Source organism: Prionailurus viverrinus, chromosome B2 (assembly GCF_022837055.1).
Source record: "Prionailurus viverrinus isolate Anna chromosome B2, UM_Priviv_1.0, whole genome shotgun sequence".
Taxonomy (NCBI): Eukaryota; Metazoa; Chordata; class Mammalia; order Carnivora; family Felidae; genus Prionailurus; species Prionailurus viverrinus.
This window is the reverse complement of record NC_062565.1, coordinates 57,657,093-57,672,832: the sequence shown is the minus strand read 5'-3', so window position 1 is coordinate 57,672,832 and position 15,740 is coordinate 57,657,093. Positions and strand designations below refer to the sequence as shown.

General features: G+C 39.1%; 1 protein-coding gene across 1 annotated transcript in view; it reads left to right on the top strand.

The window, feature by feature from the left end:
- Positions 1–15,740, top strand: part of EYS (eyes shut homolog) — a 1,626,372-nt gene that overhangs the window by 1,584,473 nt on the left and 26,159 nt on the right. Inside the window, exon 40 of the mRNA XM_047860135.1 lies at positions 1,840–2,012. Coding sequence (XP_047716091.1) covers positions 1,840–2,012 — 173 coding nt within the window. The remainder of the gene's footprint in view (positions 1–1,839; positions 2,013–15,740) is intronic.

Below are 15,740 nucleotides of genomic sequence, written 5' to 3'. Positions count from 1 at the left end.
ATATTGACATATATTGTCATATTACCTAGAGGGGACTACAGAAGCTGCCCTCTATCCTCAGAATTTGTGAGGTACTTCTAGCCTAAAGAAAAAAGGGAACTGAAGGTACTTCTGTTTTCTACCTGCCTTGTCTTGACTTGCTCACTCTCAGAATTATACTATGATGCTCTCAACAACCCCAGCAGTGCTGTTCATGTCATCTGTGTCTGTAGTTTGCCAGTAAGTAAAAACCATTGTAATAAACTGAGAACAAGTGTGACCTGGAACTCATGGATGTATTCATAACTTTACTTTTGTTTCTCGCTGTCTTTTTAAACCTACTTAGAAGGAGTCATCCTTTTCTTTGACCTGGATTAAAACCTGGGGGGGTCTTGGGGCGCCTGGGTGGCTCAGTCGGTTGAGTGGCCGACTTCGGCTCAGGTCATGATCTCGCAGTCCATGAGTTCGAGCCCCACGTCGGGCTCTGTGCTGATAGCTGGGAGCCTGGAGCCTGCTTCTGTTTCTGTGTCTCCCTCTCTCTCTGCCCCTCCCCTGTTCACGCTCTGTCTCTCTCTGCCTTTCAAAAATGAATAAATGTTAAAAAAAAAAAAAAAAAAACATGGGGAGGTCTATTGAATTTTCTGCTCCAACTTAACTAATGGACACTTTCATTCGCAAATACCCTCTCAATGCATTAGTTCAGAGGGTCCGCTTCAAAATACTAACAACACTTCAGTCTTCATAACTGTTGGCCTAAACCCAGCCAGGGCTTACCACATGAACCGAAGGTCTGCAAAGAAGGCACGATCTGTTACTGCTGTCTTTCCCCAGTCTAGTGATTTCTGACTCAGCACCATGCACCACATCCTGGAATGGGCTTCCTTGACTTGCACCATTGTCTGATGGTTTAGTGCTCCCTGGGCCTGGCAGGGACGTAAAGTAACCCTTTCCATCATGTGCCCTTAGTGTAGGGTTGCCATATGAAGGGGGGGAAACACAGGACACCCAAATAAATTTGAATTCCAGGCACACAACAAATAATTTTTAGTATATCTCAAATGTTGCTTGTCTGAAATTCAAATATTGCATGGGATATACTGAAAAATTATTCATTGTTTATCTCAATTATATGTCCTACATTTTATCTGGCATCTCTACCTTTGCTCTTTTTTTGGGTTCTTCCCAATATCACTCTCTAAACCCAGACAAGGTCTGTCATCAAAATGGGAAGTCCCCTTTACCTCTTAGATTCTGCCCCAGCCATAAACTGACTGCCTCTTACTGTTGAGGTCTCTTCAGCTACCAGGATACCCTCTGGGCAAGATCCCTTTTATATGTACCCAAGCTGATCCTCAGTCGGAGTGCCACAACCCATCCCTGGGATTCACTGCCATCTGCCTGGCCTCTGGAGGGGTTCAAAGTACCTTTTGCAGCCCAAGGAGCTGGATCTACGTGCTCACCAATGTGAGGGAATGTATATCAAGCTGAATTTCTTTCCTCTAGGCTTAAGGTTAGGAGGCAGCAACTGTGTTCACTGCCTCTCCCTTGGTGGTGATGTGAGGCAGGGAAAGGGGACTGTTCTGTCCAAAGAAATGATTCTCTAAAATCTCTCTCAAATCCACATGCTGAACCTTTTAAAATTTTTGATGTGGAATCCAGTAATCCTATAATCAGTCATTAGCTCACTTCCTTGACAGTTTGGATCCTGGTAGTTTGAATCATTACTTGCTTTGATGTACAAAATCTTTTCTATCTTGGAACCTCAGTGACAATTGCCGAGTTAACATCAGGATGATACACAGTGCATATCCATCTCTGCTCAAGTGCTCAAATCCTGCGGCCTTCTTTCTCAACCAACAGCTGTGACTGCCTCCCTGGGTGGAAAGGAGAACTCTGCACGGAGACAGTTTCCACCTGTGACCCTGAACATGACCCTCCACACCACTGTAGCAAAGGAGCAACTTGTGTTTCATTGCCTCATGGGTATACCTGTTCCTGTCCTCTGGGAACCACTGGAATCCACTGTGAACAAGGTAAGGCAGAATTTCAACTCCTGCTTGTTCACAAATTAAGTCAGTTTCCTTTTCAAAAAGACAATGAAAAATGTATAATAATCCTCGGCTTGCATAAGATCTGGATTTCCTCCACATTTACAAGTGCACTACAGGATAGGAGGGAGTGGGTGGAATAGGGCGGTCGTGTTCTCTCCATCATAGAGACAAACCCAAGTCATTTCTCTGCTGTCCTCCTTGCAGCCCAATAGCACAAATTCATCTTCATGGAGCCCACTCACCTAACACTGGCAGGAGAAGAAATGTGGTTCTCTACTGCCCATCATCCCCAAACCACAAGCGACAACTCCACACCGCATTTAATGCTTTCTCCTCCTAGAACTTCCCTGACCATCTCTGCCTACCCCAGCCTTTACAGACAAGACTGGGTTAATAGAATGCTGCCACCTTTAAACCTCCTCAATCACGCCATAACCCTCTGCTAAAGCTCTAGGAAGCCTAGAACAAGAGAACTTCTCAGGTGAACAGTGACCACAAGCACAAAGTCTAAATGGGGACCTTGGAAACTGAGTCCCATGGAAGAAATGAGGAAAGCATACACTGCTTAATATCTCAAGTCTTGCATGGGGCGCCTGGGTGGTGGAGTTGGGTAAGCATCCGACTTCAACTCAGGTCATGATCTCACAGTTCATGGGTTTGAGCCCTGTGTTGGGCTCTGTGCTGACAGCTCAGAGCCTGGAGCCTGCTTTGGATTCTGTGTCTCCCTCTCTGTCTGCCCCTCCCCTGCTCGCAATCTGTCTGTCTCTCTCAAAATAAATAATAAAACTTTTTTTTTAACACATCTCAAGTCCTGCACCTTCTAAAAATCAATACTTAATATTTCATTTTGTCATATTTGGTGTAGTTCTAAATTTCTCAGCAAAACTCGTCTAGAAGAAGACTCCATAACGCCATGTTCAGAGTCCTAACAATTCAGTTGTGTAACAGGCACAGTTGTGTTACCCTAAGGCTAATAGAATGGCCTGACTGAAGCTGCCCAGCCAGCCAGTCAGGATACAGCTGCACAACTCAGGTGGGTCCTGTTGTTCATTTTGTTACCACCTGCTGGCTGCTATCTTGTCTAGTTTAAATATCAGTAGGGATGATTCTGGATCTTGGGGCTGGCTGGGACTTAAAAACAGTGTGGCAAGGAATCCAAACTCACAGTTAAGGAATATGATGAGATGAAGCCAGAAAAATAGGGGGACATAGAGTTTTACCTACTATCTCCTGGCTTCCTGAGATTGGAGAATCCACTATTATTCTATCCCACCTCACCCTCCATCCAGAAGATAAAGCTTTAGCCTTTATTTCCCCTATTTAGGAACAGAGGCTGGCATAGAAGGACAGGAACCAATCATCAATTGTGTTATATACACCTTTGCATAATTTGGGGGGGGTATTGTAATATATTCATATGTGTGGTAAGAACTAATTTAATCTCTCTCAGATCACTTTATCAAATATACTAATGCAAACATTTTTTATCCTATGTCCTTTGAGATTCTGTGAGTGTTTAACTCTCATCCAAAAGTCAAAAGTGTTAATAAATAGAAGACATTGGAGATTTAGAATACCAGTGATTTAGTGACAGAAATTTTTAATCATGTCTTAAGGTGTGACTATAAAATAATGAGATACAGTTTTGTGCCTGTCTTATGGAAATCAGTCTTTTTCATAATGACATATGGCAGATCTTGATCTTTTTTAAATGCCTTTTCTTAGTTCCTAGAATTGCCACACTCCATCCTGGTATAGGAATTTTATTCATACTCTTTCCTCTGCCTTAAATGCTCTCGTGTTCCTCTCCACAGTTAGCTAACACTTATTTATCCTTCAGATTTCAACTCAGACTTTACTTCTTTAGGGAAGCATTCCCAGGTTTCCTGTCATAGAACTGAGGGCAGTGACCATGCCTGTTTTTGTCTATTGTTGTTGAATCTCTATCAACCATCACATAGTGCAGATCTATATATATATATATATATATATATATATATATATATATATATATTTCAACTTACTGGTTCTAAAATAATAAAAACTGATTGTGATAGTTTTCAAGAAATAGTTCCTAACTTTAGTGAAAAGTGAAGTACTTGAAACTTTACCAAGATGATGTACCTCTATTACTCCCAAAGAGATAGCTATTAGAAAGTGAAAGAAATAATAAGACAAGTTCACAGAAGGGCTAGTGGCAACAATAGGGAAAGCTTAAAAGCTCAAATGATGAAAGCCTAGGGGATTAACCCAAAGTTTGAGTGGGTGTATATAAATAAATAATATTGGTATGTATATAAATAAATTATATAGAGAGATGGTAGATTAGAGAGCATAGATGATAGGTAGATAGATGAAAGAGATAATCAATAGATGAGAGAGAGGGAAATAGTGACAATAATAAAATTATTTCATAGAGAGTTTACAAACTATGATAAAAGCTGCCAAAAAAATTATGTCACTCCCATAATTCTCCTTCTTCCTCTTCTATTTCCACATTCCAAGAAACCTTAAGTCTTAGAAACAAAATTAATTGAACTGCAAATGGAACCTCAGACTTACAGCTTTCATACCTGCCTAGTTTTATGACCACCTTTTTTTTTTTAAGTTTATTGATTTATTTTGAGAGAGAGGAAGAAAGAGGGTGCACAAGCAGGGGAGGAGCAGAGAGAGACTGAGGGAGAGAGAAAATCCCAAGCAGGCTCCACACTATCAGTACAGAGCCCCACTCGGGGCATGATCCTATAACTCTGGGATCATGACCTGAGCCAAAATCAAGAGTCAGATGCTTAACTGACAGAGCCACTCAGGTGACCCATGACCATCTTTATTGTAAGTAAGCCCCACCCCTAATACAAATCAAAACTCATGTTTACAATCTCTGAATGAGAAGAAGCCAAAATGCAATTGCTATTTAAATCTGATGAAGCTGTGAAGGGTAGGGATGGTGAAACGGTGTCATTTGCCTCAAAAATGCAGTCTAGCATTAGTAACCCTTGTTCTTTTCTCCTTCCCTTGGAGTAATGTTTATAGAATGGATTATTCACTAAAATGTTAAAATTGGGTACCAGTTCCAGACCAGGTGTTGGAAATACTCCCTTAACAAGACAGCTGCCCAGCCTCCATAAAAGTTAACATTCCAATAGGAGGAGTCAGGCAAACACCATATCCACCGATCAGTGAGGAAAGATACAGACTGAGTTAATGCCATAAAGGAAATAAAGCAGAAGGGGAGATAGAAAGCCACTGGAAGAGTACATTTTAGTTGGGATGGTCAGGATCGGACTCTTTTAAGTGGGACATTTGAGCTCATCTAGTGAGAATTAGCCATGTGTGAAGTCATGTGGGACAAGTACTCTAGGCAGAGGCTAAACCCAGTAATAGGAAAATAATAGTACTTATTTGAGAGAGAGAAAGGCAGCCAGTATTCCCAGAATAGGAGATGGTATTATAAGCTGACTTCGGAAAGGCAAGCAGAAGTCAGATCATACAGAGTCTTGGAAAACATGGTAAAGAATTTTAATTTCATGCTAACAAAATAAGAAGCCTGTGAAGACTATAAGCGGGAGATTTGCATCCTGGTGCTTCAAGTAACTCGTGATTTCGTTTCTGCTGTTCAACTTTCTAAGCCTCAGTTTCATTATCTGTAAAGTGGCAATAGTAAGTGTGCCACCTGTTTGCCACGTGCCCCACCCTTCCTCCTACTCGCACCCCTCCCTCTCTGCTCTGTACCCCAGAGGCCCTCTCAGAGGATTGCATCCATGGGATCCCTTCCATTCTGCCTCCAGTTGAGTTTAGACAACAGAAGTCACCAGCAATTGTTGGGAGGAAGGAGAGTGAGACAGGGTATTTATTTCCCTAGATTCCTTGCCACTAGGTTGCCAAAATTTACCTTTCCCCAAGGACACAGTTTCTGTCAGGAGATCCTCACCTTCTCCAGCTTCAGGCCTAAGAGTGAAAACAGCTCCCTATTGAGACAAAGCCCAGAGCAACACCCCAGCTCCTACAGTTTCCCTGAACCCTGCCCACATCTTGGTAAATGGTCTTCATTCCCTTATTTTCAAACTACTCCACATGAGCATACCATCTATTCACTGCCAGGACCCTCACTGATATAATAATCATGATTTTGCCCACTTTACAAAATTCATGGGAGGCAGTGTATATAAAAGTTCTTTATTAAGTATAAAGTGCTATAAAATATAAAGTATTATTTTTTCCTCTTGTTCTCAAGATCCAAAATTCAGACCAACACTCTTAATAATTGAGCCATATTATGTATTAAATCTACATCTTAGTATCAAGTGTTCCAGGAGTGTAGAATCACAGGACACCACCAATCATCTTCTAGTCCAACAGTATCAATTTATAAATGAGGAGACTAATGCTCAGAGAAATTAAATAATGTACCAAAAGTCTCAGAATCAAGTCTCTTGACTCTCAATCCAATTATTAGTAGCTTCTTAATAATTAGTTAATAAATACAAGCACAGTGTATCACCATCAAGTTCACTAACACTCTGTTTCTAGATCTTAGCAGTCCCTTATAATAGCCATTCCATAAGTAAATATGGCATAGGAGTTAACAATGTAGAGGTAACATATTTATTAACAACTATCATACTCCAGTTATCTAAGAAAGCCTAATAAAGGAGCAATGTAATCATTAAAATTCAAATAACTTCAGAACTAAAATTTGTGTTTGAATGAGTCATCAATGGGTAGGATTGAAAAGAACCTTAAAAATCACTTACTTAATCCCAACTCTTCTACTTCTAATTCCAAACTCTGAATTAGGGATGCCTGGGTGGCTCAGTCAATTAAGAGACTAACTCTTGAATTCAGCTCAGGTCATGATCTCACAGTTGTGAAATCCAGCCCTGCATGGGGCTCCAAGCTGAGCATGGAGACTGCTTGGGATTCTCTATCTCCCTCTCCCCCCCCCACCCCTTCCAGTTTGCCTTCACAAGAACCCCCCCCCCCTCAAAACCAAAACAAAACCAAGAACCTCTAAATTAGTGGGACTAAGAATTTAAGCTTTCACATGGCCAATCCAGTGAGTTTCCCATTACACTGTATTACCTACATTTATAATCAAAATATATAAACTACCAGTCACATGAAATGAGTAAAAACCTGTGCAGCCTGTGTTATGCAAAACTGGTTAATAAAATATCTTTGTCCCAATATTTTAAATACTTTTAAGTATTTTTTAAATTTTATTTATTTATTTAGAGAGCAGGAGAGAGGCAAAGGGGGAGAGAGAGAGAGAGAGAGAGAGAGAGAGATTGAGAGAATCCCAAGCAGGCTCCACACACACACAGAACCCAACTCAGGGCTCTCATGAACCATGAGATCACGACCTAAGCTGAAATCAATAGTCGGATGCTTAACTGACTGAGCCACCAGGGGCCCCAAAATAGTTAAGTATTTTAAAGTGTATGTATGTATATGATCAAAGGGTTGCTGGGGGAAATTTTCTATACCAGCATTACAGTTTAAGTAGTAAAATTTGATTCTGTCTGTCCCTTACTCTTAAGATGTCTAACTAATGGGAAAGAGAGATCTTTCAAGTCCCTTAAAACATTTACCTGTAACTGTCAGAAAGAAAAATCCATTTAAGGACAAGAGAAGGAGAATTCGTGATTGGCATATTTTCTTTTCACCATGGCCCCAACCCAAACTCCTCAGGAATTCCAGAGGTATGGTGCTGTAGTAAGGAAAATATCAACAGACCACTTGAATTCGATGGCTTTAAGGGTCACCGCCACCAAAAATGATTCCAAAATATCTGAGCCTAGTTCCAGAAGCACAGGAATTCACAATGTTCACATTGTCTGGCCCAGAAACCAGCTCAGACTTGTGTTTTTTAAATACCCAAGGGACCCAAACCAGCTTTACAAATTAAACTGAATATAAAGAAGGGTGGTCAGCAAACAACAGCATCTGGGTTCGACAGTTCACAGGACTATTGATCTTAATTTAGAAAGAAATAACAGGATAGGGTAAATGTTTTGCAATCCAGTTTGGTCATTAAAATATTCCATTTCCAGCAGAACTCTGGTTTACAATTATTTTGCAATACAGACAATATGCCAAGTTTCTTTTCTCATACACTCAAATCTTGTTCCTTTGCTTTTGTGTGTGTGTGTGTTGTAGCTGTATTTCCTGTTAGAATCTGTGTTTTACAACTATACATATAACCTTTCCTGAATCATAAAATCTCTCCTCTGGATTTATTTTTCCCACATTATTGGTAAATTGCTTTTTCCTATTTACCACTAAATTTTAGCTATTGCATATTGGTGACATTTAGCCAAATGAGATTCTGTAATATGTGTGTTTTTACCTTTTAGTCTGGAAGATACAGAAAATGTTTCCATTTTTCTTACATTCTTTACATCTTTAGTGAATTTTTTTTTCTCTTTCATTTCTCATTCCCTAAGGTAAAGAAACCCACTCATATGCTGGCAGTTAGAATGAAACAAGCAAATATTCAAGCTACCTAGTCAGTCTTGATGCCAAGAATACTTTATGGTCCCTAGCTTTCATTGAAATTAATTCAAGGTCATAGAGAAGCTCAGTTCTTCAAGCCTTCCTGACACATGGGGTGCCTTCCTGCCAAGTCTTTGGTTTTCCTGATAGTAACGAAAAGGGTCCACAACACTATAGATGGCATTTTCAACAATCATTACTGTTTGCCTATTTTCAGATATTCATTTCCAGGTGCTTTTAGCTATGTGGTAATAGAGCAGGTAATCCACAAGCTTTCTTCATAGAAAAAAAAAATGAATTGTAGTCTTTATTTATTTCCCCTACTTTTAATCCCATCTTATTAGTAAGGATGTGGTTATATGTATACTAGATCCTCTATCTCTACAATTTTATAATACTAGTAAAAAATAAACAGGAACTAGCTATAATCCCTAGGAACACATATTTTAATTATTTAATCTTCTTTCTGTGTCCTTTAATACAACCTGCTAAATGATAAATTAAACTCAGTAAGGCAGTGAATTATATATAACAATTCTAATGTTTATGTGAACATTAAGCTTTTTGAGTGTCCAAAGGAATAGAAGTTGCAGGTGAGTCTTAGTAGAAAGAAACAGACACAACTGCTTTTTCCTAACCTTGGACTTTGGACAAGTTAAGTTAGCTTTCCTGAACATGAGGCTTCTCAAGTGTGAAAAAAAGGTGAAAAACGAATATGTGAAAATCTCTGTTTGGAGGAAATTTTTGGCCAAAGTCTGGAGAGTCCATTCTCTTTGTCAAGTCCTAAGTTAATGATTACTACTTTTTATAAGGTAGTGAGTGAAAGTTAAAAACTATTAGGAGACAGACATCTATGAGAGGTTTTTCTTCAACAAAGTCCTTTTGATTTTGTATTCAAGATAACATTAATAAACAGAAAGCACTCACAATGAATCTTCAGCTCTCTACTGCTAATGTTTCCTCCCCTGAAATGTTTTACATGTTTAAACATAAATACCCTGTTCCCCGCAGTGAAAAATTTTTTTGCTTACAGTCAATTTCTGTGGCTAGGGCTTGGTTGCCTCTTCCCCCGTGGCAGGTTTGTGCACCTTCTTTTAATATGAAACGATGCACAGTGCTAAGATCCAACCACAAACTTTACTTTCTAATTGGGGGAACTAAGAGACAGGCTCCCTCTAGTTTCTACTAGAAATATTGAAAAGTGACAAGCAAACTAAAGTTTTCATAATCGCTAAAGATACAAAGATTGCAAAATATTATTCCATGTTCTTCTTTTGTTAAAGTCTGTACACTTTATCTTAAGAAAAATTTAAAAAGCAAACTTCCCTGTACCATGCTGTTCTAGTGGCCAAGGAATATCACAAGGCAACAGTCAAGAAAGCCCGGTGGTCTGAGAGACAAAATTGTCTAAGGGTCTCCTAACACACCTCATGATGAGGAGTCACTGAAATAAAAGAGGCCAGCACAGTACCTAGTACACAAGAAGCACTCCATAAATGATTAGCCCCATCCTACAGACAAAGAAGAAAGTACTAGATTACGCTTATGTTAAATGTAGACAACGTCCACATAGATATTTTGATCAATTTTATTTTAAAAATAGGAGTTAGTCTTAAATATTCTTTTGTGTGTGTGTGTGTGTGTTTATTTATTATTGAGAGAGAGAGCACAAGTCGGGAGAGGCAGAGAGATAGGGGGAACAAGGATCCAAACTTGGCTCTGTGCTGACGGCAAAGAGCCCGATGAAGGGCTCAAGCTTACAAACCATGAGATCATGACCTGAGCCGAAGTCAAATGCTTAACTGACTGAGCCACCCAGGCACCCCAAGTTATTCTTAAGTTAGAATATTTTATTTTTTTTAGCTTGTTTTATTTTTTATTTTTTTTAATTTACATTCAAATTAGTTAGCATACAGTGCAACAGTGATTTCAGGAGTAGGTTCCTTAGTGACCCTTACCCATTTAGCCCATCCCCCCTCCCACAACCCCTCCAGTAACCCTGTTTATTCTACATATTTATGAGTCTCCTCTGTTTTTTCCCCCTCCCTGTTTTTATATTATTTTTGTTTCCCTTCCCTTATATTCATCTGTTTTGTCTCTTAAAGTCCTCGTGAGTGAAGTCATATGATTTTTCTCTTTCTCTAATTTCACTTAGCATAATACCCTCCAGTTCCATCCACGTAGTTGCAAATGGCAAGGTTTCATTCTTTTTGATTGCTGAGTAATATTCCATTGTATATATATACATCTTCTTTATCCATTCATCCATCGATGGACATTTGGGCTCTTCCAAACTTTGGCTATTGTTGATAGTGCTGCTATAAACATGGGGGTGCATGTGTCCCTTTGAAACAGCACACCTGTATCCCTTGGATAAATGCCTAGTAGTGCAATTGCTGGGTCGTAGGGTAGTTTTATTTTTAGTTTTTTGAGGAACCTCCATACTGTTTTCCAGAGTGGCTGCACCAGCTTGCATTGCCACCAACAATGCAAAAGAGATCCTCTTTCTCCGCATCCTCGCCAACATCTGTTGTTGCCGGAGTTATTAATGTTAGCCATTCTGACAGGTATAAGGTGGTATCTCATTGTGGTTTTGATTTATATTTCCCTGATGATGAGTGATGTTGAGTATTTTTTCATGTGTCGGTTGACCATCTGGATGTCTTCTTTAGAGAAGTGTCTATTCATGTCTTTTGCCCATTTCTTCACTGGATTATTTGTTTTTTGGGTGTGGAGTTTGATAAGCTCTCATTTGCAAGTATCTTTTCCCATTCTGTCAGTTGCCTTTTAGTTTTGTTGATTGTTTCCTTCGATGTGCAAAAGCTTTTTATCTTGATGAGGTCCCAGTAGCTCATTTTTGCTTTTGTTTCCCTTGCCTCTGGAGACGTGTTGAGTAAGAAGTTATGCGGGCAAGATCAAAGAGGTTTTTGCCTGCTTTCTCCTCGAGGATTTTGATGGTTTCCTGTCTTACATTGAGGTTTTTCATCCATTTTGAGTTTATTTTTGTGTATGGTGTAAGAAAGTGGTCCAGGTTCATTCTTCTGCATGTTGCTGTCCAGTTTTCCCAGCACCACTTGCTGAAGAGACAGTCTTTATTCCATTGGATATTCTTTCCTGCTTTGTCAAAGATTAGTTGGCCATACATTTGTGGGTCAGTTTCTGGGTTCTCTATTCTGTTCCATTGATCTGAGTGTCTGTTCTTGTGCCAGTACCATAGTGTATTGATTATAGCTTTGTAATGTAGCCTGAAGTCTGGGATTGTGATGCCTCCTGCTTTGGTTTTCTTTTTTCAAGATTGCTTTGGTTTTCTTTTTCAAGATTGCTTTGGCTGTTCAGGGTCTTTTCTGGTTCCATACAAATTTTAGGATTATATGTTCTAGCTCTGTGAAGAATGCTGGTGTTATTTTGATAGGCATTTCATTGAATATGTAGATTGCTTTGGGTAGTATCAACATTTTAACAATATTTGTTCTTCCTATCCAGGAGCATAGAATCTTTTTCCATTTTGTTTGTGTCTTCTTCAGTTTCTTTCATAAACTTTCTATAGTTTTCAGTGTATAGATTTTTCACCTCTTTGGTTAGATTTATTCCTAGGTATTTTATGGTTTTTTTGTGCAACTATAAATGGGATCGATTCCTTGATTTCTCTGTCACTTCATTGTTGGTGTATAGGAATGCAACTGGTTTCTGTGCATTGATTTTATATCCTGCAACTTTGCTGAATTCATGAATTCACTGCTAGAAGAAGTTTTTTGGTGGAATCTTTTGGGTTTTCCATATAGAGTATCATGTCATCTGCGAAGAGTGAAAGTTTGACCTCCTCCTGGCTGATTTGGACACCTTTTATTTCTTTGTGTTTTCTGATTGCAGAGGCTAAGACTTCCAATACTATGTTGAATAACAGTGGTGAGAGTGGACATCCCTGTCTTGTTCCTGACCTTAGGGGGAAAGCTGTCAGTTTTTCCCCATTGAGGATGATATTAGCGTTGAGCCGTTCATATATGGCTTTTATGATCTCGAGGTATGCTTCTTCTATCCCTACTTTCTTGAGGGTCTTTATCAAGAAAGGATGCTGTATTTTGTCAAATGCTTTCTCTGCATCTATTGAGAGGATCATATGGTTCTTGTCCTTTCTTTTATTGATGTGATGAATCACGTTAATTTTTTTTGCAGATATTGAACCAGCCCTGCATCCCAGGTATAAATCCCACTTAGTCGTGGTGACTAATTTTTTTAATGTATTGGTGCATCCGGTTGAATAATATCTTGTTGAGGATTTTTGCATCCATGGTCGTCAGGGAAATTGGTCTATAGTTCCCCTTTTTAGTGGGGTCTCTGGTTTTGGAATCAAGGTAATGCTGGCTTCATAGAAAGAGTTTGGAAGTTTTCCTTCCATTTCTATTTTTGGAACAGCTTCAAGAGAATAGGTGTTAACTCTTCCTTAAATGTTTGGTAGAATTCCCCTGGAAAGCCATCTGGCCCTGGACTCTTGTTTTTTGGAAGATTTTTGATTACTAATTCGATTTCCTTACTGGTTATGGGTCTGTTCAAATTTTCTATTTCTTCCTGTTTCAATTTTGGTAGTGTATATGTTTCTAGGAATTTGTCCATTTCTTCCAGATTGCCCATTTTATTGGCATATAATTGCTCATAATATTCTCTTATTATTGTTTTTTATTTCTGCTGTGTTGGTTGTGATCTCTCCTCTTTAATTCTGGATTTTATTTATTTGGGTCCTTTCCTTTGTCTTTTTGATCAAACTGGCTAGTGGTTTATCAAGTTTGTTAATTCTTTCAAAGAACCAGCTTCTGGTTTCATTGATCTGTTGTACTGTTTGTTTATTGGTTTTGATAGCATTAATTTCTGCTCTAATCTTTTATTATTTCCTGTCTTCTGCTGGTTTGGGGTTTTGTATGCTGTTCTTTTGGCAGCTCCTTAAGGCATAAGGTTAGGTTGTGTATCTGAGATCTTTCTTCCATCTTTAGGAAGGCCTGGATTGCTATATACTTTCCTCTTATGACCACCTTTGCTATGTCCCACAGGTTTTGGGTTGTGGTGTTATCATTTTCATTGGCTTCCATATACTTTTTAATTTCCTCTTTAACTTCTTGGTTGGCCCATTCATTATACAGAAGGATGTTCTTCAGTCTCCAAGTATTTGTTACCTTTCCAAATTTTTTCTTGCGGTTGATTTCGAGTTTCATAGTGTTGTGGTCTGAAAATATGCACGGAATCATTTCGATCTTTTTATACTTACTTAGGGCTGATTTGTATTCCAGTATGTGGTCTATTCTGGAGAATGTTCCATGTCCACTGGAGAAGAATGTATATTCTGCTGCTTTAGGATGAAATGTTCTGAATATATATGTTAAGTCCATCTAGTCCAGTGTATCATTCAAAGGCATTGTTTCCTTGTTGATTTTTTGACTAGATGATCTGTCCATTGCTGTGAGTGGGGTGTTGAAGTCTCCTATTATTATGATATTACTATCGATGAGTTTCTTTATGTTTGTGATTGATTTATATATTTGGGTGCTACCACATTTGGCAGATAAATGTTTACAATTGTTAGGTCTTTTTGGTGGATAGACCCCTTGATTATGATATAATGCCCTTCTGCATCTCTTGATACGGTCTTTATTTTATTTTTTTTTTAAGTTTTATTTGGTAAAATATATATCACATAACACTTGACATTTAAACCATTTTAAGTGTATAATTCAGGGCCATAAAGTACATTCCCAATGTTGTACAACCATCACCATTGTCTACTTCCAAAATATTTTCATCCCCCCAAAGAGAAACTCTATAACCACTAAGCAGTAACTCTGTTCATTATCCCCCAGCCCCTGATAACCTCTGTTCCATTTTCTGTCTTTATAAATTTGCCTATTGTAGATATTTCACATAAGTGAAATGTTATTTCTTTTCTTTTTTTTCAATATATGAAATTTATTGTCAAATTGGTTTCCACACAACACCCAGTGCTCATCCCAAAAGGTCCCCTCCTCAATACCCATCACCCACCCGCCTCTCCCTCCCACCCCCCATCAACCCTCAGTTTGTTCTCAGTTTTTAACAGTCTCTTATGCTTTGGCTGTCTCCCACTCTAACCTGTTTTTTTTTTTCCTTCCCCTCCCCCATGGGTTTCTGTTAAGTTTCTCAGGATCCACATAAGAGTGAAACCATATGGTATCTGTCTTTCTCTGTATGGCTTATTTCACTTAGCAGAACACTCTCCAGTTCCATCCACGTGGCTACAAAGGGCCATATTTCATTCTTTCTCATTGCCACGTAGTACTCCATTGTGTATATAAACCACAATTTCTTTATCCATTCATCAGTTGATGGACATTTAGGCTCTTTCCATAATTTGGCTATTGTTGAGAGTGCTGCTATAAACATTGGGGTACAAGTGCCCCTATGCATCAGTACTCCTGTATCCCTTGGGTAAATTCCTAGCAGTGCTATTGCTGGGTCATAGGGTAGGTCTATTTTTAATTTTTTGAGGAACCTCCACACTGTTTTCCAGAATGGCTACCCCAATTTGCATTCCCACCAACAGTGCAAGAGGGTTCCCATTTCTCCACATCCTCTCCAGCATCTATAGTGTCCTGATTTGCTCATTTTGGCCACTCTGACAGGCGTGAGGTGATATCTGAGTGTGGTTTTGATTTGTATTTCCCTGATGAGGAGCGACGTTGAGCATCTTTACATGTGCCTGTTGGCCATCTTGATGTCTTCTTTAGAGAAGTGTCTATTCATGTTTTCTGCCCATTTCTTCACTGGGTTATTTGTTTTTCGGGTGTGGAATTTGGTGAGCTCCTTATAGATTTTGGATACTAGCCCTTTGTCCGATATGTCATTTGCAAATATCTTTTCCCATTCCGTTGGTTGCCTTTTAGTCTTGTTGGTTGTTTCCTTTGCTGTGCAGAAGCTTTTTATCTTCATAAGGTCCCAGTAGTTCATTTTTGCTTTTAATTCCCTTGCCTTTGGGAATGTGTCTAGTAAGAGATTGCTACGGCTGAAGTCAGAGAGGTCTTTTCTTGCTTTCTCTTCTAGGGTTTTGATGGTTTCCTGTCTCACATTCAGGTCCTTTATCCATTTTGAGTTTATTTTTGTGAATGGTGTGAGAAAGTGGTCTAGTTTCAATCTTCTGCATGTTGCTGTCCAGTTCTCCCAACACCATTTGTTAAAGAGACTGTCTTTTTTCCA